This window comes from Carcharhinus amblyrhynchos, chromosome 23 (assembly GCF_965287045.1).
Source record: "Carcharhinus amblyrhynchos chromosome 23, sCarAmb.v2.hapA, whole genome shotgun sequence".
In the NCBI taxonomy this organism is placed as follows: Eukaryota; Metazoa; Chordata; class Chondrichthyes; order Carcharhiniformes; family Carcharhinidae; genus Carcharhinus; species Carcharhinus amblyrhynchos.
Window position 1 is genome coordinate 43,770,616 of NC_137346.1, and position 24,213 is coordinate 43,794,828.

Genomic DNA, 24,213 nt, shown 5'->3' on the forward strand with positions numbered 1-24,213 from the left:
TCACATTTACCTACATATGGGTCTACACTTGATCATCTAGTAATTTATTAAAAACTGATCAGGAGACCACCAGACGTACTTAGATGATGATTCCGATAGAGTTTCCATCTCTAAATCAATAACTCATTTTGGGGTGATTGTATTTCAAGATTAGAACACAGCATGGTGACTGTAAAAACCAGATGCTGACTGCAGTTAATATCACAGTGGGAGAAACCATTTCTAATTCACACTGGTACAAGTATTTGATCCTACCGCAGCCCGGTTTTCTGCGATGAAGAACAGTTCGGTCAGGGCTCGATGCAGCGGTGGAAGGATAAAAACTCCAGCCTGGTCTTGGGTTGCAGTATTCTCCATCTTAGCAAAAAGCTGCCAGAGAGGCTTCAACATGGTGAGGTCACAGCCACTGGGAAAGAGAAATAAACCGGATTGAAAATAAGATACGACACTACTTAAAATCACGTTCCACTAACAGATGATTTTAAGACAAATCTACAGCTGGAGTTGGAACCAACACTTCAGATCCATCTTCAACAGAAATTAACAAATCATAAAATTATATGCCAACACATGCCCAACTTTGTATTCGACATCAGAAACCGTCAGTAAGAATATCATATTTACAAATTACATTTTATTGTCTGACAGGGTGCGACCACCCTCGCCCTTCTCCCATTCTTATATATTTATCCAGAACCAGAAAATCACGTCTAACAGCTTCACTTTCTGCTCCCATAGCATTACTTCTGATGTCCCTTAAAGATCTATCCTTAAGGATGGTACAGTGGCTAGCACTGCTGCCCCACAGTGCCAGGGACCCAGGTTCAATTCCAGCCTCATATGATTGTCGGTGTGGAGTTTTCCCATTCTCCCCGTGGCTGCATGGGTTTCCTCCAGATATCTGGTTTCATCCCACAGTAGGGTAGGTGGATTATTTTTATTTTATTTTATTCATTTGTGAAAAATGGGCAACACTGGCACATTGCCCATCTCCGGTTGCCGAAGAGCAGTTGAGTCTCAACTACATTGCTGTGGCTCTGGAATTACACATAGGCCAGATCGGGTAAGGACGGCAGATTTCCTTCTCTAAAGGACATTAATGAACCAGATGGGTTTTGCCAACAATTGGCAATGGTTTCATTGTCATCACTAGATTCTTATTGAATTCAATTTCTACCATCTGCCATGGTGGGATTTGAACCCAGAACATTAGCTGAGTTTCTGGATTAATAGTCTAGTGATAATACCACTAACCCATTTGCCTTCCCCTCACTGGCCACGCTAAATTGCCTCTTTATGCTGACAATGCCCAACTCTACACTGCCAACCCTCTCAAACACTCATTTGGATTGTGTGTCTGTTCAATTGCTACTGGATGAGCAGAAATTTCTCCCGATGAAATATTGGGAAGAGCAAAAGGGCATTGATCTTTGGCCCCCATCAAAAACCCTGTTTTGTAGTCACTGATCAGGTAGTTCACAACCCTGGTGTCATATTTGGCTCCAACGAGCATCTGATCACCTATTTCCTTCACAACCAAGACCGCCTGATACAATGTTATAACCTCATTTGATTCCCCTCCTACCTGTTGAAGCCCTCACCCAGGTTTTTCTTACCTTTGGGCTTGAATATTTCAATGGTCTCTTGGCTTGTGTGCTGCCCACCACCGGGCTTAAACTAGAGCTCATCCAAAATCTGCTGCCTATTCATAATTCACACCAAGTCCCCCGTGACCTGCATTAGTTCCTGGTTTGGCAAAGCCTCAATTTTAAAATTCTCATCCTCGTTTTCAAATCCCTTCTTGGTTGCCACCATCCCTCCCACACCCCTCTACCCCTGCTTCCCCAGTCCACCCAACTTATTCACTGCCCCCCTCCCCTCCCTTAACCCTGAACAGTTTCCCCCTCAGCTCTGCAATAGTTCTACAACCCTCTGGGATCTCTGCCCTGCTTGAATTCTGGCTTCTTGTGCATCCCAAATTTTAACTGCTCCACCATTGGTAGCCACGCTTTCAGCTGCCTGGGTCTCATCTCCAGAATTCTCCTTTATCTTTCTCTTCCACAAAAATACTCCAATTTTATTAAGACACCTGCCCTAATATCCCCCAGACAGCTGTGCCCAATTTTCTTGCATAAAATTGTGTCAAAAGTTATGAAGTTGATAAAAATCATGTTAAAGAAGCTATACAAATAAAAGTTGCTCTTGCTGGTTAGTCCCATAAGCACATTTGAAAAAAATATAAATTAAATGACCAACTGCGGTATCTTATCTGTCACTATTGTGATTAGCTCCTGTATCCAGTACAGAGACATTAGACAAGATCTCACAACATTGATACTGCTCTCTTTGACAACAGGAACAATGCATTTTGTTGATAAGTAATCTTTTAAGCGCAGAACAACATGGTGGTTAGAGTGAATGTTACACCCTTGTGCAGTGTACTTCATATAACTAATAATTCAGTCACAACTGGAACACAGAATATTAAAGTATTCAATGCACAATACATTGTTTAATCCAATCTTAACATGCTGATTAGTTTTCCCAAATAATACACTCCTTAATACAGCTGATGATTTACACATTTACGCCAAACGTTAAGAGTTTTAAGCCTGTGTGGACCTTATTAGAGCTTCACAAGAATGGCCCGCTTTTCTACTGGTGAACGAGGCAAAAGGAAAATACCAGATGCTGGAAATCTGAAATAAAAGCGGAAAATGCTGGAAAGACTCAGCAGGCTCGGTAGCACCTGCGGAGAGAGGGAAGAAAAAAGAGTGAACGTCACCGACCCGAAACGTTTACTTTGTTTTTCTCTCTGAAGATGCTGCCCAGCCTGCTGAGTATTTCTATTTCCGTCGGGGCGGCACGGTAGCACAGTGGGTTAGCACTGCTGCTTCACAGCGCCAGGGACCTGGGTTCGATTCCCGGCCTCGGGTCGCTGTCTGTGTGGAGTTTGCACATTCTCCTCGTGTCTGCGTGAGTTTCCTCCCACAGTCCAAAGATGTGCGGGTTAGGTTGATTGGTCATGCTAAAATTGCCCCTTAGAGTCTTAAGATGTGTAGGTTAGTGGGATTAGTGGGTAATAATATGCAAGGACATGGGGGTAGGGCCTGGGTGGGATTGTGGTCATTGCAGACTCGATGGGCTGAAGGGCCTCTTTCTGCACTGTAGGGTTCTATGATTCATTGTGCAAGACTGAAGACAGTTGGAGGCAAGCTGGAGTGTAAGGGTCGGCACCCACAGGAACCTGCTACTTTCTCCCAGTACTGGCTGTGTGGGAACGTGAAGCAGGAAAGTTAAAAAATGTTTTGACGGTTTTGGAGTGCTGCATTTGTAGGTTTTAATTTCGTGTTTGGCCTGGCTTGCAAAATTGGAAGGAAAAAAAAACAACTGCCGTTGCGTTGAGTTTTCCTTCGTCTAAAACCACAGGGGAATTTCCTTATTTAGGTTTGTAGTAACGTTCATTGCTGAGATGTGAACCATTCTTATGCAACAGCAGCATATATTTTTGAAAGTTGTCTCAAGAACGTCTGGAGTCTGTTGTACATAGCCACCATTCGACCGGGTTGGATGAACCTTACTGCTCTCTGGTGCTATTCGAGTCAGTTTCGGACATGTTCTTGCTTGCTGCTGTCAAAATCAAACAACACAACTGCAATCTTGTCTGTACTCCTGAAAGCCCAGGCCATTCCCTCCCAAATTTTGTATTTTCACAGTAACTTTATTGCAGTGTTAATGTAAGTCTATTTGTGACACTAATAAATAAACTTTAACTAATGAGTGGTCTGAGTCCCTTCTCATAAATTAAGGGCTTAAGGTGACAAATCATCACAATTTTCCATGAACTTGCTGTGATACATCAAAGTCCTTCTAAAGCTCTGGTGTAAAGAACCATGCACAATACCACGCCTGCAATTTAAGCAAGTCGAAAATATTTTGTCTGCTTAATATCTAGTATCCTCCAGATGGCTCATATTTTGTGTGACATTTCCATCATTTTTAATCCACTGCATTCTAGGCCAATACCCTCCAATTCTGAAGAAGTCCTCACATCTCCTCCATTACCAAGGCTGCTGCCTAGAATCTTAGCTTCTTCTTCCAAAACCCCTGTTCTGTAATGATGTCAGAGGTGACTCAGTTGTTGGTACTCGCACCCAAGTCAGAAGGTTGCAGGTTCAAGGGCAGCACGGTGGCACAGTTGTTTGCACTGCTGCCTCACGTCACCAGGGACTTGGGTTCGATTCCTGGCTTGGGTCACTGTCTGTGCGGAGTCTGCATGTTCTCCCTGCGTCTCCTTGGGTTTCCTCAGGGTGCTCCAGTTTCTTCCCACAGTCCAAAGGACGTGCAGGTTAGGTGCACTGGCCATGCTAAATTCTCCCTCAGTGTACCCAAACAGGCACTGGAGCGCGGCAACTGGAGGATTTCCATAGTAACTTCATTGCAGTGTTAATGTAAGCCTACTTGTGACATTAATAAATAAACTTGTTACTTCCCTCAGAATTTCCTCCTTTTAATAATGTGAAAACTTTAAAAGCCAAATCTGGCATCACCTAATCCTCCTGACCATGCAGTAACCACAGAAACCCTACACTGCAGGAGGCAACAATTCGGTCCATCAAATCTGTGCTGACTTTCTGAAACAGCACCCAGCTTCCCTCCTACACTTTTCAACCTTGGTCATGTCCTTCATATGGTCTAGATGAATCTAGAGTTTTCCAATTTAAATAAATGCTTTTGTGGTGTATGCGACTGCTTTCCTGAGTCTCACTTTGACAAAGTACAAGCACAATTTCTGATCTCATCAATTAATTGGTAAAAGGTTGGAGATTAAAATACTAAATGGAATGCTCAAAGTGGGGTGATGTACTTCAAGTACTGGAGGCCCAGTTATTGGTGTATTTGACCATCACTTTGACAATGAATTATGCTCTAGGGGTTAGAAGATAAAAGTTACAGTAGGACCATAAGGTGAACAGCATGAATACAGCTAATGCAATAACAAAATGGATCTAGAAATAGAATTGCTGTGTGAAGTATATTTGAACATGTAGCCTGGAGCACGGACTATAGGCTTATTTAGAAAGTTTGGCAAGCCATCAAATCGCATCAAAAGCAAATCGGTATTAACTTGAATTAGTTCTACATGACATTGAGATAGCAGACATTCCATTTCTAAATTTGGAGTAAATAAATTATAAAATGTTATTCAGATGAATGAATCTATTGCTGAGAAAGCAGTCTATTTTCTGAGTAACTTCTGATCTTCCCTCACTCTAGTCTGAGCTCTTTGCCTACTTGTACCTGAGGAGGATGATATGTGGCCGCCTCACAGGAGTGAAGGAAACATACCCTCTTGTACTGTGATCCAGAGCTTTAAAGCACACCTCTCAATGTCTCAACAAAAAAACCCTAAAGCAAAGAGCACAGCTTGTATTACATAAAACTACCAAGGTACCCCTGAACAGCCCACGATTGGAATTAGGGCAACAGCACATGGACACAACAAATCACCACATGACTATGGAAAGCAGACATGTCAATCAGACTGGTTACATTTCAAAATCCAAACACTAATTCATTCTGTGTGCCTCCACAAACAAGATCACATTACGAAACAGCATTTCAGAACTCGTGTTGAATCAAGTGACACTTTCATGGCAAAACCCACCATTTACTGCTCTAACCCTTTTAGTCCAACACAAAGAAACCTCTGCACATTTATGCTTGAAACAAACATCATTTGAAATCTACAGGTTCACAGAGAATGAAAACACCCGCACTATCCAGATAATCTCTCACTTTATCAGATGCGTCCAAAAATTGTTAATGACTTTATTTCATGCAGCAATTTTATTTGATGCACCCATTTTAGTAATTGCCATACTCGAGAAGAGGTCAGCATTTAATTAATTCAAATACAATGCTGTAATCTCAAAGAGTGCCAGAATAGAACTCATCTGAGGGGGAGGGCGTGTATGATCGCCTCATTCTGTGCCAAAGTTGACAGGAATCATACTTTTTTGTCAGTAAACAACTCTGCCTAGACAATCAGAACTCTCAACACACTAATGGCAAAACTCAAATGAATTCTATTATTGAGACTTGAAATGGTATGCAGTCTTTTCCCTCAAGAGTCTTAACTATTACAAGATCAGGGAAGGAGGAGGAATCATGGGGAATGGGAAGGGGAGGGGGGAATCATGGGGAATGATAAGGGGGGGGAATCATGGGGAATGGGAAGGGGGGGGAATCATGGGGAATGATAAGGGGGGGGGAATCATGGGGAATGGGAAGGGGGGGAATCATGGGGAATGATAAGGGGGGGGAATCATGGGGAACGGGAAGGGGGGGAATCATGGGGAATGATAAGGGGGGGGAATCATGGGGAACGGGAAGGGGGGGGAATCATGGGGAATGGGAAGGGGGGGAATCATGGGGAATGGGAAGGGGGGGAATCATGGGGAATGGGAAGGGGGGAATCATGGGGAATGGGAAGGGGGGGGAATCATGGGGAATGATAAGGGGGGGGAATCATGGGGAATGGGAAGGGGGGGGAATCATGGGGAACGGGAAGGGGGGGGAATCATGGGGAATGGGAAGGGGGGAAATCATGGGGAATGGGAAGGGGGGAATCATGGGGAATGGGAAGGGGGGGGAATCATGGGGAATGATAAGGGGGGGGAATCATGGGGAATGATAAGGGGGGGGAATCATGGGGAATGGGAAGGGGGGGGAATCATGGGGAATGGGAAGGGGGGGAATCATGGGGAATGGGAAGGGGGGGAATCATGGGGAATGGGAAGGGGGGGAATCATGGGGAATGATAAGGGGGGGGAATCATGGGGAACGGGAAGGGGGGGGAATCATGGGGAATGGGAAGGGGGGGAATCATGGGGAATGGGAAGGGGGGGAATCATGGGGAATGGGAAGGGGGGGAATCATGGGGAATGGGAAGGGGGGGAATCATGGGGAATGATAAGGGGGGGGAATCATGGGGAACGGGAAGGGGGGGGAATCATGGGGAATGGGAAGGGGGGGAATCATGGGGAATGGGAAGGGGGGGGAATCATGGGGAATGGGAAGGGGGGAATCATGGGGAACGGGAAGGGGGGGGAATCATGGGGAATGGGAAGGGGGGAAATCATGGGGAATGGGAAGGGGGGGAATCATGGGGAATGGGAAGGGGGGAATCATGGGGAATGGGAAGGGGGGAATCATGGGGAATGGGAAGGGGGGAATCATGGGGAATGGGAAGGGGGGAATCATGGGGAATGGGAAGGGGGGGAATCATGGGGAATGGGAAGGGGGCAGAAATCACTGGGTCTGAAGTTGCAAACGCCTTTTATTCAACAATCTTGAGTTTTCTTCTGTGGTTCTTCTGGCTACCCCCATATTCCTACTTCCTTGTGGGATACTTTTACCACCTAGAATAACATCAGCAGCAGGGAAAAGAGATCTGCACCACCTCCAAGTCATTCACCATTCTTACTTGGAACTATATCACTGTTCCTCAGTGTCACTAGGTTAAGATCCTGGAACTCCCTTCCTAACAGCATTGTGGATGTACCTACACCACAGGGACTGCAACGGTTCACCAAGACAGTTCTCTCACCTTCTCAAGAGCCATGAGAGATAGGCAATGAATGCTGGCCTTGCCATTCACATCCCATGAGTGAAGGGGGAAAAAAGTGTGGGAAGTGTGCATGCTTGGAAGAAACAAATAAATTTGGACCCAAGATTCCCAAATTTCACCACTGTGGTTTTTCCGGCTCTTTTTGAGATCAGCTGATAAGAGATCAATTGCTATGATTAGATAGCAACTCCATGATTGCTTCATCACACCACTGCCACAACTGGACAGAGTGAACTAAATGTACATTTGTGTTTTGTCCAACAATTTCTCTGCTCCCATTCTAATTCTCATTTCTACACTGGGGAAATCATGTCAAACACTTTGAATAGAACCTGAGTTGGTTATGAGATGAGAGTTACTTCTCAGTATTCTTTTGTTTGTCTTCACTGCAAAATTAACTTCAACAAGCAAGATATTCACAATTCCTGCGAACCAAAAGTTGACCACACATTCTCCCTGCGTCATAGAATCAAAGAAAAGAATCTCAACAGTGCAGAGAGGCCATTGGTCCCATCAAACCTGAAAATGGCCAGATAGCCTGTTTTAATGATGTTGATTGAGTGGTAAATGCAGTTTATACAAAATACGATAAAGTTTAAAAGCCCTTGGATAAATAGCTAACACTATATGTTTTACGGTATACATATATAAGTAAATATATTACAGTGTTGTTAGGGAATACCTCCTTTAGTTAAAGATTTAATTCCTATTCTGTAAATGTAATCCATTTAGAAACCTGTGCTGAAACTTCTAAAAGTAAAAATTTAAGCAGAAATGTGAATAAAAAGTTTATAAAATAATTATATTGACAGTCAGGATAATTACTCTGCTGTTCTTTGAAATAGTGTAATGAAATCTATCTCCACCATAGAGAGCCTCAGTCTCATATGATAGACTGCAACTCTGACAGTGCAACACTCCTACAGTGCCGCATTGAAAATGCTAGCCCAGATTTTACGCTCAAGTCCTGCAACGGGACTTTATGGAATCACAGAATTCCTACAGTGCAGAAGGAGGATACTCAGCCTGTGAAAACTGCACTGACAACAATCCCACCCCGATCCTATCCTCGTAACCCCACATATTTACCCTGCTAATCCCCCTGACATGAAGGGGCAATTTAGCATGGCCAATCCACCTAACCTGCACATCTTTGGAGGAAAACAGAGCACCTGAAGAAAACCCACGCAAACACGGGGAGAACGTGCAAACTCCACACAGACAGTCACATGAGGCTGGAATTGAACCCGGATCCCTGGCACTGTGAGGCAGCAGTGCTAATCACTCTGCCATCCTTAACTGGACGCTCTGGTTTTCTGCCACAGTCCAAAATGTGCAAGTTTGGTGGATTGACCATGCTAATTTTCCCTTAGTGTCCAAAGATGTGAAGGTTAGGTGGGTTAGCCATGGTAAATACGCGGGATTATGGGGATAGGGTGGAGGGCCTGGGTGGGATGCTTTTTCGGAGAATTGGTGCAAATTCAATGGGCCAAATGGACTCTGTCTGCACTGTAAGGATTCAATGGCTCTATATACTAGATATACAGAGTAGCATTGGACAGGGTGATAACTGCTCTCGCAGTCTCAATTTGTCATGGGAAAGTGCCCCAGAGGCAGACCAACCACCTTGGAAAAAACAAATTGTTTATTTATAAAGCACAAAAATAAAGGTTTTTAAAAAAAGCCCTTAATATCACATACGTCAAATATTCTTTTCTTGAACCAGAATAACAAATCATCTTTTTTGGCATACCATTTACACTAACAGAGCTTTAGCTCTTTGTCTGTGCAATGGAATTGCAGTCACTAAACTCAAGACAGAGCTGGTCAGAGAGCTGTCCATAAAGATAATTTTCAACACTGTTGGGCTGGTCTCTAAAATAACCATCTTAAGCATCACAAGCTGCTGGCACACCTTCAGGGCAAAGCAAAACAGATTCTTGCTAGCAGGATGTTTGGCAGAACCACCTTTGTAGAGAATTGGCTTTGTTGTTTCCAGCTAAGCAGGAACTGATCGATGAGAGATTGCAGATGCGCACAAGGCATGGAATAATTGTAAATACAATGGACTAGCTATAGGGAAACTGATGATCCATATCACAAACTACTAGCATCTGGTTGTTGTTTTGCATTCCCTGACATCAGTTAGGCAAACTAAAAGCACAGTCCTTAGTAACCATGTTTGTGTCAACAAAGTACAAATTAACCCATCAATTGCTTTTCAAATCATGTACAATTTAATGGCTATGGCTGCAGAAATCACAGAATCTTTACAGCACAGAGAAAGACCATGTGACCCAGCATTCCTGTGCCTGTTTTGGAAGAGCTATCCAATTTAGATTCACTCCGCAATTTCTTTCCTTTTCAGGCACGTATCCAATATCGTTTTTAAAATGACGAATGAATCTGCTTCCACCAGCCTGCCAGTAGAAGCTGTTTCTCCCCATGTTCAAAGCAGCTGCATGGAAATCCAAGTCCGTTACGGATTTCTGAATTTCTGATGTAATTTATCATCGTGCTGGGGCAGCATGTTCGGACGCATGTGCTGGACTGGGGGGGGGGGAGCGGTGGTGGAAGAACTACAGCAAACCCTTACTAGTGATCAGCTAATGTAGTAGCTTTTGCCAGGTTGACCGAGCTAAAATTTTATACGGAATGACAGGGAATAAAATTTATGACTTGAAACACACTGAACCCTGGATCCATTATTGTATGAATCTAATAAGAACACAAAATCTAATTTCTTTTAGAAATTTGTCATTTTGTTTGCAATTTTACCAGCGTGCTGCAGTTACCGGAAAAGTACGGGCACTTTTCAAAGTACTTCAGCAGCTTTGACATTTCACAAGAACATAAGAAATAGGAGCAGGAGTAGGCCATCTAGCCCTTCGAGCCTGCCCCGCCATTCAATAAGATCATGGCTGATCTGTCGTGTCTCAGTTCCACATTCCCGCCCTCTCCCCATACCCTTAATCCCCTCGTTATCAAAAACCCATCAACCCGCGTCTTAAAAATATTTAGCGAGGTAACCTCCACCACTTCAACGGGCAGAGAATTCCAGAGATTCACCACCCTTTGAGTGAAGAAGTTCCTCCTCAACTCCGTTCTAAACCGCCCCCCACTTTATCTTGAGGCTGTGCCCCCTAGTCCTACTATCCTTTCTGAGCGGGAAGAGTCTCTCCACCTCTATCCTATCCATCCCATTCATCATCTTATACGTCTCAATGAGATCTCCCCTCATTCTTCTAAACTCTAACGAGTACAAGCCTAGTTTATTCAGCCTCTCCTCATAGCTCAACCCCCTCAACTCCGGCATCAGCCTAGTAATCCTCCTCTGCACTCCCTCCAAGGCCAAAATATCCTTGCGTAAGTACGACGCCCAAAACTGCACACAGTACTCCAGCTGCAGCCTCACCAATGCCCTATACAGCCGCAGCAAGACCTCCCTACTTTTATATTCAATCCCCCTCGCTATGAAGGCCAGCATCCCATTCGCCTTCCTGACCACCTGCTGCACCTGCAAGCTGGGTTTTTGCGACTCATGCACAAGGACCCCGAGGTCCCTCTGCACCGTCGCCTGCTGCAGTTTTTCGCCACGTAAGTAATAATCCTTCCTACCATTATTCTTACCAAAGTGGGCCACCTCGCACTCGCCAACATTAAATTCCATTTGCCATTTCCTGGCCCATTCGTCCAGCCTATCTAGATCCTTCTGTAGACTCTCCACACCCTCCGCACAATTTGCCGTTCCACCAATCTTGGTGTCATCAGCAAATTTCGACACGCCTGGTGTTATTAAAAGTCTTCCCGTGTACTTGCGTTGCACGGACTGGACCGTAGATCCACATCGTTTTATCATTCACGCTAATCATTTTGACAGTTTTCAGCTTGGTTAGAGACAGCTTTCATTCCACGAGGAGGTTATAGATAAGTGAACTCTTTCGGCTCACCTGAGTTCATCCAAACTCCATACTTCTTCCATCGCTTCTTAAATGGTTCCAAGGTTTTGGCTTCTACCATTTCATTTCAAGTCTGAATGAAAATCTACCTCCAGATATCACTCCGAAAGTTACTCTTTACTACTTTGCACCTGTGTTCCATTGACCAACAACAACTGAATACTGTCACAGCAGCAACAACACTTAACCTTTAACCCTGGTATTATTCCCATCTCTCATCAGTTTCCCATTCCTCAAGCTTCACAATCTATATAAAACTCTGCTGCTGCGCCAAGTTCCACTTGCCCATTAATCCCCTTCCTTCCACGCTGACTTGCATTGGCTCCCTGCTCCTCAAGTGCTTTTAAGTATAAAATTCTCATCTTTGTATTTAATTCCACATATGGTCTCAGCTCCCCCCAAATACGTCAATTCGCTCCATGGGTTATCGCGTCCATCTCAAATATTCCATAGCTTAGTGGATCACACATTGTGTACATCAGGAAGACTGCATGAAAAGCAGAATCTGTGGAAAATCTTTCTCAATGTTCAATTCACTACCCCTGTCTAGCAGGAACCATTTGTGTGCTTTTATACTCCACATTTGAAGCAGTTTCTGTACAAGTGCAGAGTCAGATCAGAATCAAATTTCTCTTTTGGGAACTAGAAGGAAACCAGAAACGGAAATCCCTCTACGCATTCTAAATTCCAAAGCCTGTCCACCATCCACTTGGCACAAGTCAGGAGTGTGATGGAATACTCTCCACTTGCCTGGATGAATGCAAGTCCAACAACACTCAACAAGCTCGACACCATCCAGGACAAAGCAGCCCACTTGATTCACATCCCTTCCACAAGCGTTCACTCCCTCTACCACCGACAAACAGCGGCAGCCGTGTGTACCGGCTACAAGATGCACCGCAGGAACTCACCAAGGTTCCGCAGGCAGCAAATATATGGGAACACCACCAACTGGAGTTTCCTCTCCAAGCCACTCACCATCCAGAATTGGAAAAACCTTGCTGTTCCTTCACTTTCACTGGGTCAAAATCCTAGGGCTCCCTCCTTTATAGCACTGTGGGTGTTCTTACCCCTCAGGGACTGGAGCAGTTCAAAAGGCAGCTCATAACCTTCTTAGGGATGGGTAATAATGCCAGCAGCGCCCACAACACTATGAACAAGTATATTTAAAAATGCTATCTTCAAGGTTGCAGCTTCCATTCACACCTTCCTTAAAAATGTACTGTTGGAGAAGTCTAACTCAATCGCTGATCACAGGTAGTCTGAAGCACCACTATCAAGTTCAGCTTTCAAACAATTCTGCTCCTTTAAAGCTTCTGCTCATTCATACTTGGTTCAGCTCATCTGCGTCAAACTCGTAACATCTAACATGTCCAGGGGAAGGCCAATGGCAGTAAAATAGGCCAGAGGTTGTAAGATTCCTCAAGCACCAACATGAATGGTCAATTCTGTGGACAGCCATGCTGGCCACACAGAGGACAATGAAATCATTTGCAGTTTGGACACACTCGATAAACGAGGAATCTACCTTAAGAATTGCATTATAGCAAATTCTGTACGCCTCCACCCACTGTTTACATTGTGGTTACTTAAAGAGATTGGTTTCTCCCCAGTATTTCATCAAGCCATTTATATGCTTGGTTCAGTATTCCCCCAGTAACTTAACAGAAATCTATCAACATCAGTTTTGGAATTACCAATTGATCTTTTTGTGGGGAAGGGAGTTGCAGATTTCCCCTGTCCTGAAATATGCTTCTTGCTCCTCAAAAGTATGAGTCTCATCTTCAGTTTGTGCCCTAATGTTCTACCCTGCCCAATCAGAAAACACTGTTTCTCTCTGTCTATTAACTCTTGACTTTGTGATATCTGTTGAATCTGCACTGCATCCTTTCCAAAATCCTTTCTTTCCTGAAATGCGATGCACAGAACTGAACAATATGAGGTCTAATCAGAGGTCTACAATGATTGTTCTAAATAATGTTTCATTTACAAGATATAGAATGGCGAGCTTGCAAGTAAGTGTGCATCATGAACTTTTCCTTGACATTCAATGCCAGACAAGTAAACATGAGCAGTAAACTATCTGCGAAGCAAAAATTTCTGGAATCTTGCTGTGACGGCAATACATGAGTTCTAAGTATTTTGGCCTCTGATCTTTGGGTAAGCATTCTCCAAGGGGCCTTCACAACACACGACAGTGCAGAGTCGCTGAGCAGAGATTGATAGCCAAGTTCCGCACACATGAGCACGGCCTCAACCAGGATCTTGGGTTCATGTCACACGATCTGTAACCCCCAAGACTTGCCTGGGCTTGCAAAACCTCACTAACTGTCTTGTCTGGAGATAATACACATCTCTTTAACCTGTGCTTAATGCTGTCTCCACTCACACTGTCTGTACCTTTAAGAGTTGATTAGCTGTAAAAACTCGCATTCCAATCATTATTCTGTAAAGTGAGTTTGTGTCTTTATATGCCCTGTTTGTAAACAGAATTCCCACTCATCTGACGAAGGAGCAGCGCTCTGAAAGCTAGTGGCATTTGCTACCAAATAAACCTTTGGACTTTAACCTGGTGTTGTGAGACTTCTTTCTATGTACTGCAGCAGCTGTTTATGGGAAGCTGTTTTTCATTCCAAAGGCGGTCACACTCTGAGCTAGTCCCCCACGATGGTATCTTAATCAAACATGGTTGAAGCACTTCAACTATTTCAGGCATATTTAAACAGGTAGGGAAGCGTACTAAGAAATTTTAAAAGGCAAACAGAGTAATAAAGGAGGTGGCCATGGAAACAGTGGAAGCGTTGATTGTCATCTTCCAAAATTCAATAGATTTTGGAACAGTCCTGGCAGATTGGAAGATGGCAAGTGTTACCCCACTGTTTAAAAAAGAGGGAGGAAAATAGACAAATACAGACCGGTTCGCCTAACAGCAATAACAGGAAAAAACTAGAGTCTATCATAAAAACTGCAATAACAGAAAACATCAACAGGATTAGACAAAGTCAACATGGATTTTTGAAAGGAGAATCATATTTGACAAACGTACTGGAGTTATTTGAGGATGTAACTAGTAGAATAGATAAGGGTGAACCAGTGGATGTGGTGTACTTAGATTTTCAGAAAGCTTTTGATAAAGTCCCACATTAGAGATTGGTGTGCAAAATAGAAGCTTTTGGGATTAGAGGTAATGTACTGGCATGGATTGAGAATTGGTTAGAACAAAGAACAACACCGCACAGGAAACAGGCCCTTCGGCCCAACAAGCCCACGCTGCCATTTTAACATTCAGTGAATGCCTCATCTACCTTCTTCTACCTATGACTTTTCTCTACACCAGATTTGGGGAGGTCTAATTTAGGGACAGTTTAGCAGACGGGAAACAGAGAGTAGGAAGGAATCTGTCTTTTTCGAATCGGCAGGCGGTAACTCGTGGGGTCCCACAGGGATCAGTGCTTAGGCCCAGCTATTCACTATTATACATCAATGATTTAGATGAGAGAACCAAATGTAATATTTCCACGTTCATTGATGGCACAAAACTAGGTGTAAATGTGGGGGCTGAGGAAGATGTTAGGAGGCTTTAAGGTGATTTTGAAACGTTGAGTGAGTGGGCACATACATGGAAGATGGTGTATAATGTGGTTAGGTATGAAGTTATCCACTTTGATAAGAGAAATCTACTGGCAGAGTATTAGTTAAATGATGATATATTGGGAAATGTTGACGTACAGCAGTTTAGATGTGGGAACAAAATGCAATATTTCCAAGTTTGCCGATAATACAAAGTTAGGCAGGAGTATGTGCTGTGAGAAAGATGTAAAGTGGCTTGGGAATGGACTGGGACAAGAGCATGGTAGATAGAACAGCCACAGAAAACAACACCCCTTGCATCCAGTCTGTGTAGTCCTGTCTGAATTTTACACATTTCAGTGAGATCCCCTCTCATTCTTCAGAATTCCAGTGAATATATGCCCAGGCAACCCAACCTCTCCTTACACAACAATCCTGCCATCCCAGAAATCTGTCTGGTGAACCTTTGCTGCACTCCCTCCATGGCAAGTTTATCCTTTCTTAGGTAAGAAGATCAACGTTGCACACAATACTCGGGATGTGATCTCACCAATGCCCTGAACAGCTGCAGCAAGACATCCTTGCTCCTGTAATGAAGTACTCTTGCAATGAAGACCAACATACCACTTGCCTTCCTCACTGCTTGCTGTACCTGCATGCTTGCCTTCAGTGACTGGTGTACAAGGAATTCCAGGTCTCTTAGCACATTTCCCAATCTATCACCATTTAAATAAGGCTCTGTCATTCTGGTTCTCCATTCAAAGTGGATAACTTTACAGTTAAATTGCATCTGTCATGTATTTGCCCACTCACTTGCTTATCTAAATCACCTTGAAGAGGGGCAAAAATGTAATGAATGATATAGTGGAAGAGGCGGGCGAGGCAGAATGAAAGATTTTGTTTGGTCATGACAATGGGACGATTCTCCCATCCTGCTATGCTGCTTTTGTAGTACAGTGGATAGGAGACTCGAGCAGATCCTGTTTCACGGATTCCCCACTGGGCGCCATGACCTCCACGTGTCTCCCAGCATGGGATTTCTGGTGCCGTCAGCTCCGCGCAGAGCTGCCCAATGTATTCAACATCTAATTTTAATCTAATTGAAATAGCAATAGCAGCCCAGGACTAAAGTCTCCGGGCCAGCTAGTCTCCACTTGCAGGGAGCTGGTGACCTGAACCCACTGGAATGAAGGAGGGCAATCGAGGCCCACCAGAGGGTTGGATGCCCGGGAAAGGGTGTCCCTTGGGCATTGCCACCACAGCAGTGCCACCTTGGGCCCCTGGCACTGCCCAAGGGACCAAGTCCCAATGCACCAGGGGACATCTTGGCATTTCAGAAGGTGATCTTTGGGGGTGGAGGGTCCTGTTGCCACTCTACACTTTGGGCTCTGACTGACAGGGGAGGGAGGCCAGTGGTCGGGGCTTGCCATTGGGGTGGGACAGCCTGCTGGGGGAGTCAGGCCACATTCAGAGATCAGGAGGGGAGGGGTGGATTCTGAGATCGGGTCTGAGGGGCAGGTCGAGGCTGGTCTAGGCACCTTCAGGGGGTCAGTGATCAGGCCGTGGGATGGGGATCCATACGGCCACCTATGTAGGGGCCAGCGACCTGGAGGTCAGCAGACAGGGGCCAGTGCGCATGCATCGATCTTGGTGGTAACAGCATGGTGGCACAGTGGTTAGCACTGCTGCCTCATAGCTCCAGGGACCCAGGTCGATTCCCAGCTTGGGTCACTGTCTGTGCAGAATCTGCATATTCTTCCCGTGTCTGTGTGGGTTTCCTCCAGGTGCTCCAGTTTCGTCCCACCACGCTGGTTAGTTGCACTGACCCAAATATGGCAACTAGCAAAGTTTCAGAGTAACTTGATTGCAGTGTTAATGTAAGCCTTACTTGTGAGTAATAAATAAACACTAACAACAGGTGGGTTCTTGCACAGTGGCCTGCTCAGCATGATGCTGCCAGGGTCTTCACCAGGAATAAGCCCTGGTCCCTGATGCTCAGAGTCAATCTCACTAGGGCACTCTGTAGTGCACAGAGTGTGGGAGATTCATTTTGAAACTCCTGCTGAAAAAAGGAGGGACTTACTCCAGTTTTTACATGAATTCAACACCGAAGTATTTTTGGAGAACCGCCCCCAATGTGTCAACAGGGAGAAGAATTGAAAGTCTGGTCTGGAATTAGGGTGTGCTTATCGACCAATCAGCAAGCCACATAAATATTAGAAGTGTGTAGCAAGGGGCAAATGTTAGTAACTTGCAGCAGCAATTTGCATATAAAGGGCCTTTGACATGGGAAAACATGTAGGAATGTTAGAAAACATAGGCCATACAAGGATATTAGGACAGATGATTGAAAGCTTGGTATGAAGGAACTGCCTTGGGGCAAGGGAGGAGTCGAGGACCTAAGTAGCTGATGGCATGGCCACCAATTGTGAAGTGATTAAATTATCCATGAGCCCAGAATTGGAAGAGTGCAGGGATCCCAGTGAGTGAGAGTGCTGGAACAAATTACAGAAAGGAGGGGTGACAATTACTTACGATGTTCGGTAAAGCAAACTTTGGAGTCAAAGCAAACCCATGTCCGAATATGAGACTTTGCAAATATTTGAATCTATTGTTTATGTGCAAATAAGATTCACTGAACAACGGCTATATTTGTAATATGTTGATAGCAGCCACATTTACATAAATAAGAAAAAATTAAATTTGCATTGTAAATATACATACACTAATTACCATGGGGCACAATGTAAACATAAGAACATAAGAAATAGGAGCAGGAGTCGGCCATCTAGCCCTTCGAGCCTGCCCCACCATTCAATAAGATCATGGCTGATCTGAAGTGGATCAGTTCCACTTTCCCACTTTCTCCCCATAACCCTTAATTCCCCTGTCTATCAGAAACCTATCTACCCGTGACTTAAATATATTTAGCGAGGTAGCCTCCACCACTTCAACAGGCAGAGAATTCCAGAGATTCACCACCCTTTGAATGAAGAAGTTCCTCCGATCTAAACTGCGCCCCCCCCTCTTATTTTGAGGCTGTGCCCTCTAGTCCTGCTATCCTTTCTAAGTGGGAAGAATCTCTCTACCTCTACCCTATCTAGCCCCTTCATTATCTTATATGTCTCTATAAGATCCCCCCTCGGCCTTCTAAACTCCAACGAGTACAGACCCAGTCTATTCAATCTCTCCTTATAGGCTAACCCCCTCATCTCCGGTATCAGCCTAGTGAACCTTCTCTGTACTCCCTTCAAGGCCAATATATCCTTTCGCAAATGTGGCGACCAAAACTGCACACAGTACTCCAGCTGCAGCCTCACCAGTGCCCTGTACAGTTGCAGCAAGACCGCCCTGCTTTTATATTCTATCTCCCTCGCTATAAAGGCCAACATTCCATTCGCCTTCTTGATCACCTGCAGACTAGGTTTTTGCAACTCGTGCACAAGGACCCCCAGGTCCCTCTGCACCGTAGCATGCTGCAGCTTTTCGCCCTTTAAATAATAATCCCTCCTACTATTATTTCTACCGAAGTGGATAACCTCACATTTGCTAACGTTATACTCCATCTGCCAGGTCCTCGTCCACTCACTCAGCCTATCCAGATCCCTCTGCAGACTTTCCGCGCCTTTCACGCAATTTACTTTTCCACTCATCTTCGTGTCATCAGCAAGTTTTGTTATCCTACACTCAGCCCCTTCCTCCAGATCGTCTATGTAAATGGTAAACAGTTGAGGCCCCAGCACCGATCCCTGCGGCACTCCACGAGTCACGAACTGCCAACCAGAATAGCACCCGTGGATTCCAACTCTCTGCTTCCTATTAGACAACCAATCCTCTATCCATGGAAACAAGCTGCCAATCAAAGGAATTATTAGAAGACTTTTTTTTCCCCCCTGCAAAGGGGATGTGAGTGCAGCACAACTCTGGCAGGGCATTGGGAAGAGTTACGGAACAAACAGATCTAGGGGTGCATGTTCAAAGCTCCTTGAAAGTGGAGACACAGGTAGACAGAGAGGTGAAGGCGGCATTCAACATGCTTGGATTCATTGGTCAGAACATTGAATACAGGATTTGGGACGTCTTTTTTTGAAGTTGTACAAGGCATTGATCAAGCCACACTTGGAATACTGTGTGCAATTCTGGTCACCCTATTATGGAAAGGATATTATTAAACTAGAAAGAGTGCAGAAAAGATTTATTAGGATGCTACCAGGACTTGATGGATTGAGTTATAAGGAGAGGCTGAATAGACTGGGACTTCTTCCTCTGGAGCGTAGGAGGCTGAGGGGTGACCTTACAGAGGTCTATAAATTAATGAGGGGCATAGACAAGGTAGATAGTCAATATCTTTTCCCAAAGGTAGGGGAGTCTAAAACTAGACGGCATAGATTGAAGGTGAGAGGAAAGAGATTCAAAAGTGTCCAGAGAGGCAATTCTTTCACACAGAGGGTGGTGAGTGTCTGGAACAAGCTGCCAGAGGTAGTAGCGGAGCCAGGTACAATTTTATCTTTTTAAAAGCATTTAGGTAGTTACATGGGTATAATGGGTATAGAGGGCCAAATTTAGGCAATTGGGATTAGCTTAGGGGTTTAAAAAAATAAGGGCGGCATGGACAAGTTGGGCCGAAGGGTCTGTTTCCATGCTGTAGACCTCTATGACTCTACGATTTTGCTTCTGCCAGAGGAAGCACCTGCTTTTAAAGGACTGGGCGCGCTAATATTCACGAGGGGAGTACACAACTCCAAACAGCTGTAGCAACCTCTGCACCCAGCTGTGGAGTAGCACGCAGCTGTCTCTCTCACCTTGGCAGGCTGCTACGTGCACCATTTTACAAGGATGATTTTAAAAATGATGCAGGCATCAATAGCAGAATAAAACTGTTTACACTATTAAAACGAAGAGGGAAATGTGAACTCTTCGCAGTCCTTCTGCATTTATCTCCTATTTTAGGTCCTGAGCCTGGGAGTCACATTCATGTCCGCATCCTAACAACATTTATGTGATTTTTCAAATAAAGCTCAGAAGAGAGTATGGCTGGATGACAAAATAAATGATTCTGGCACTGACCCTCAAAAACAAGTGATGTAATTCAGCAGTGCCTTGTCCAATAGCACAGACTAGTGGGAAGCTGAAGCACTACCCTTGGTTACAAGACAGTTTTAAAGTTTATTTATTGGTGCCACAAAGGGGGCTTACAATGAAGTTACTGTGAAAATGCCCTATTCGCCACACTCCGGTGCATGTTCGGGTACACTGAGGGAGAACTTAGCATGGCCAATGCACGTCTTTCGGGACTGTGGGAGACCCCAGAGGAAACACGTCCGTCATTCTCCGCAGACATGGGGTGAACATGCAGACTCCACATAGACAGGAACCCAAGCCGGGAATCGAACCCGGGTCCCTGGTGCTGTAAGGCAGCACTGCTAACAACTGCGCTGCCTCAGTTGTTTGAGGCCGTTTAATTGATATCGTGAATCATAATTTAGGATTATTGAAAGAATCCAGCCACACAGGACGTGACAAGACCAGCAATTATTGCCCCGCCCAACTTTCCCCGAGGTTTCCATGCTGGGTCACCTTCTTGAACTGTTGGCTGTGGTTTGATACGGATGTGTGGTTTGCCATCTCACTTTACAGTGCAGTTAGGAATCTGTGATGTTGTGAGAGAGTCTCATCTGGGCCAGATGTTTGTGAACCATGCAGTTTTTACATTAGCATCATGGTCCCTTTTACTGCAGCACCTTTTAAAAAAAAAATTGAATTCAGATTCTGAAGCTGCCATGGTATGATTTTGACTTGTGTTCTCAGAATTGTTCATAGAATCATAGAAACCCTACAGTGCAGAAAGAGGCCCTTCAGCCCATCGAGTCTGCACCGACCGCAATCCCACCCAGGCCCTACCCCCATATCCCTACATATTATACCCACTAATCCCTCTAACCTACACATCTCAGGACAGGGGCATTTTTTCTTTTAAACACAGCCAATCAACCTAACCCGCATATCTTTGGACTGTGGGAGGAAACCGGAGTACCTGGAGGAAACCCACACAGACACGAGGAAAATGTGCAATCTCCACACAGACAGTGACCCGAGCCGGGAATCGAACCCAGGACCCTGGAGCTGTGAAGCAGCAGTGCTGACCACTGTGCTACCGTGCCGTTAGGTCAGACTTCTGGATTATTTAATTAAACTACAGTACCCTGGTCATTTTTCCAGTCAGTTGTTGGCTCCTGATTACTGTAACCTCTCATGGCCACTGACTACACCCCAACGTAACTGAGGAAGTGGGACTCTTACCCCCACCTGAATAGAGGATAGTCAAAGATCAGGAGCAGAAACCCATCTCAATTACCCTAATGTCATTATGGCTTTACACTTGCAATGTGACCAAGGTTATGAAATACATATTTTTTGGTACACAACATTTCCAAAAGACCGGCAGAATGGAAATGAAGAAGAATCGCCCTGATATCAAAGGATAATACAAGTAGTGAGAAAAGATCTTGGCTCAGAAGATCAGTAAGTAGAATCAGTATGGGCAGGGAGATGAAGACTATCTAGGGTTAGAAAATGCAGATGGGATAGTTTATAGACCCCCTACAGCAGTTATGCTGTTGAGCAGAACATTCAAGAAGAAATTCAGAGAGGTGGTGGTGGTATAATGATATTCTCATTGAATTAGAGACCCAGAGTAATACATGGTTCGAATCCCACTATGGAAGGTCTTGGAATCTGAATTCAATAAAAATCTGGAACTAAAAATATAATGATGACCATGAAACCATTGTTGATTGCCATAAAAACCCGCCTGGTTCATCAATGTCCTTTAGGGAAGGAAATCTGCCATCCTTACCCGGTCTGACCTACATGTGACTCCAGATCCACAGCAATGTGGTTGATTCTTAACTGCCCCCTGAAATGGGGCAGTTGTATTAAACAGTACAAAGTCAATATAATGAATCCAGACAGATCTATACCACAGGGGCTGCAGCGGTTCAAGAAGGCAGCTCACTATCACATTCCCAAAGGTAATTCGGAATAGACAATAAACGCTAGCCTAGCCAGTGACATGCACATCCTATAAACGGGCACTAAAAATGTAAGTTATTGGCATTTATAACAAAAGAAATGTAATAAGTGTGGGGGATCTCAACAGAGCTCCATTTGAGATCAGTTACTTAGAAGTAAATAGGATCAATTTGCAAAGAAAATTTTCAGGTATATTCTTTGAAGGCCAGTATTTTTCTGCATTGACCAGATGGCATTTAGCAGGCTTCACCACAATGAAGATGACATTTTGACAGTTAACTGTATAAATACCTTCATAATGTTTCAATGACGGCTGCAGACTAAAAGGAAGAAATGCAGCCTGGACTGACCCATATAAATCCTGCTAAACATTCAGATTTATGAAAAATCTTTTTGGACTAGGTCATTTTAACATCAAACAACAGGTACCAATGCTGGGGACAGGACCATATCTCTCTCTCTGTGCCCAACACCAAAGCAGAATACTAAGCCAGTGCACTATACAAGGGCATCATTATTATTCAACAGCCTACTGAGCCTGCCGAATGTTCCTCAAGGTCCTTAGGCACCTTCTAAACCCATGACTGTTGCCTCAAAGGACGAGGGCAGCAGGCGCATGGAAACACTACCACTTGGAAGTTCCCCTTGAGGCTACGCAAGCTGGAGGAGCAGCATTTTCTCTTTCAGTTAGGCACACTGTAGCCCTCAGGGCACAGCGTTGAGTTCAGCAGCTTTAGACTGTGACCTTTCTCCTCCATCTTAAACCCATACATGTATTGCCTCAATGCAAAATCCCCCTCCCCTCCCACACCAGACTATCTTCTGTTCTTATAGGTGCTACATCTTGTTACAATCTCTACAGCGGCATTTCAATCTCCAACACATTCTCCAGTTCTGATGAAGAGCCAAAAGGACTAAAAGCATTGACTCTGCTTTCTCTCCTTACAGATGATGCCAGGCAGGCCTGCTGAGGTTTTGCAGCATCCTCCGTTCTTGTTTCAGAATCCAGCATCCAAAGTATGTTGCTTATTTTAATGCAAAGAATGGGTTCCTTTATGTGTCATAAGAGAATCTGAGATCACTTACCAGTCTCTGTCCAACTGACCTGCACTCACTTCTCTAGACAATAAACGGACAACTCAGCAATTTTAACAAGTAATAAATACACGTCAATAGGAATTGAACCCTCTGCTTCAGGCCTGCTAATGTACCTGTGAAAGGTGCACTGTAATATCTTCAGAAGTAGATGAACTGCCTTTAATCGTTGATGTCCCATCTGCTGACAAGCCACACCCACTTGCCATTCCCAAATTTCAGCTAGCGGCAGGTGTGGAAGAATCCTCTCCTCTGACAGCATTTGCTTGAGTATCTCAAACCCTTCAGAAAGAGAAAGAGAGGAATGAGTAACAAGATATTACTGCAGGAACGGAGCTCAGAAACACAGAGATTCAACTGCACCATGTAACCAATAAAGCAGCACCCACACACTGCAATGTGACACTGCCATCAAGCATTTGAAGGAACAGGCAAATGGGCTAAGAGTTACATCGAAATAAACCTCCATCACATTGTACACAAAATCGTTTTAATCCCTTTGTGCATCGAACTCCTCCAATTAGTGGAGCAAATAGGATATAAAACAAGGTCTATGGATGAGGAAAAGCTCCAAAGACAAATAGTGCAAGTAAATTCAAGATAGATTCTTGCTGTATTACCAATTCTAAAGCAAATTAAGATTAATTCACCATGCTTACTTGGCCGCAGTGTCAAAAACATAGGTTTGCAATTCTGTGCGCGAGGTCTGAGTATTCGCCATTGAACAGATTTGAGGATGTGGGAGAAAATACAGAACCGAAAATAAGAGGAATATAGCGAGAGGGGATGAGTGCAGAGATCAAGGAAGGCGTTTACAGGAGGGGGGATGGGAGAACAACAACAACTTGCATTTATAAAAGCAAATTACTGCAAATGCTAGAAAATCACAGCAGGTCTGGCAGCATCTGTAAGGAGAGAAGAACT

General features: G+C 44.4%; 1 protein-coding gene across 3 annotated transcripts in view; it reads right to left on the reverse strand.

Moving 5' to 3' along the window:
* zzef1 (zinc finger, ZZ-type with EF hand domain 1) overlaps positions 1-24,213 on the reverse strand; it is a 242,207-nt gene that overhangs the window by 19,163 nt on the left and 198,831 nt on the right. For all 3 annotated transcript variants that reach the window (XM_080211009.1, XM_080211011.1, XM_080211012.1), the window contains 2 exons: positions 23,406-23,571; positions 256-406 (listed from right to left, as the gene is read on the reverse strand). In XM_080211009.1, the coding sequence (XP_080067135.1) occupies positions 256-406; positions 23,406-23,571 (317 nt within the window). The remainder of the gene's footprint in view (positions 1-255; positions 407-23,405; positions 23,572-24,213) is intronic.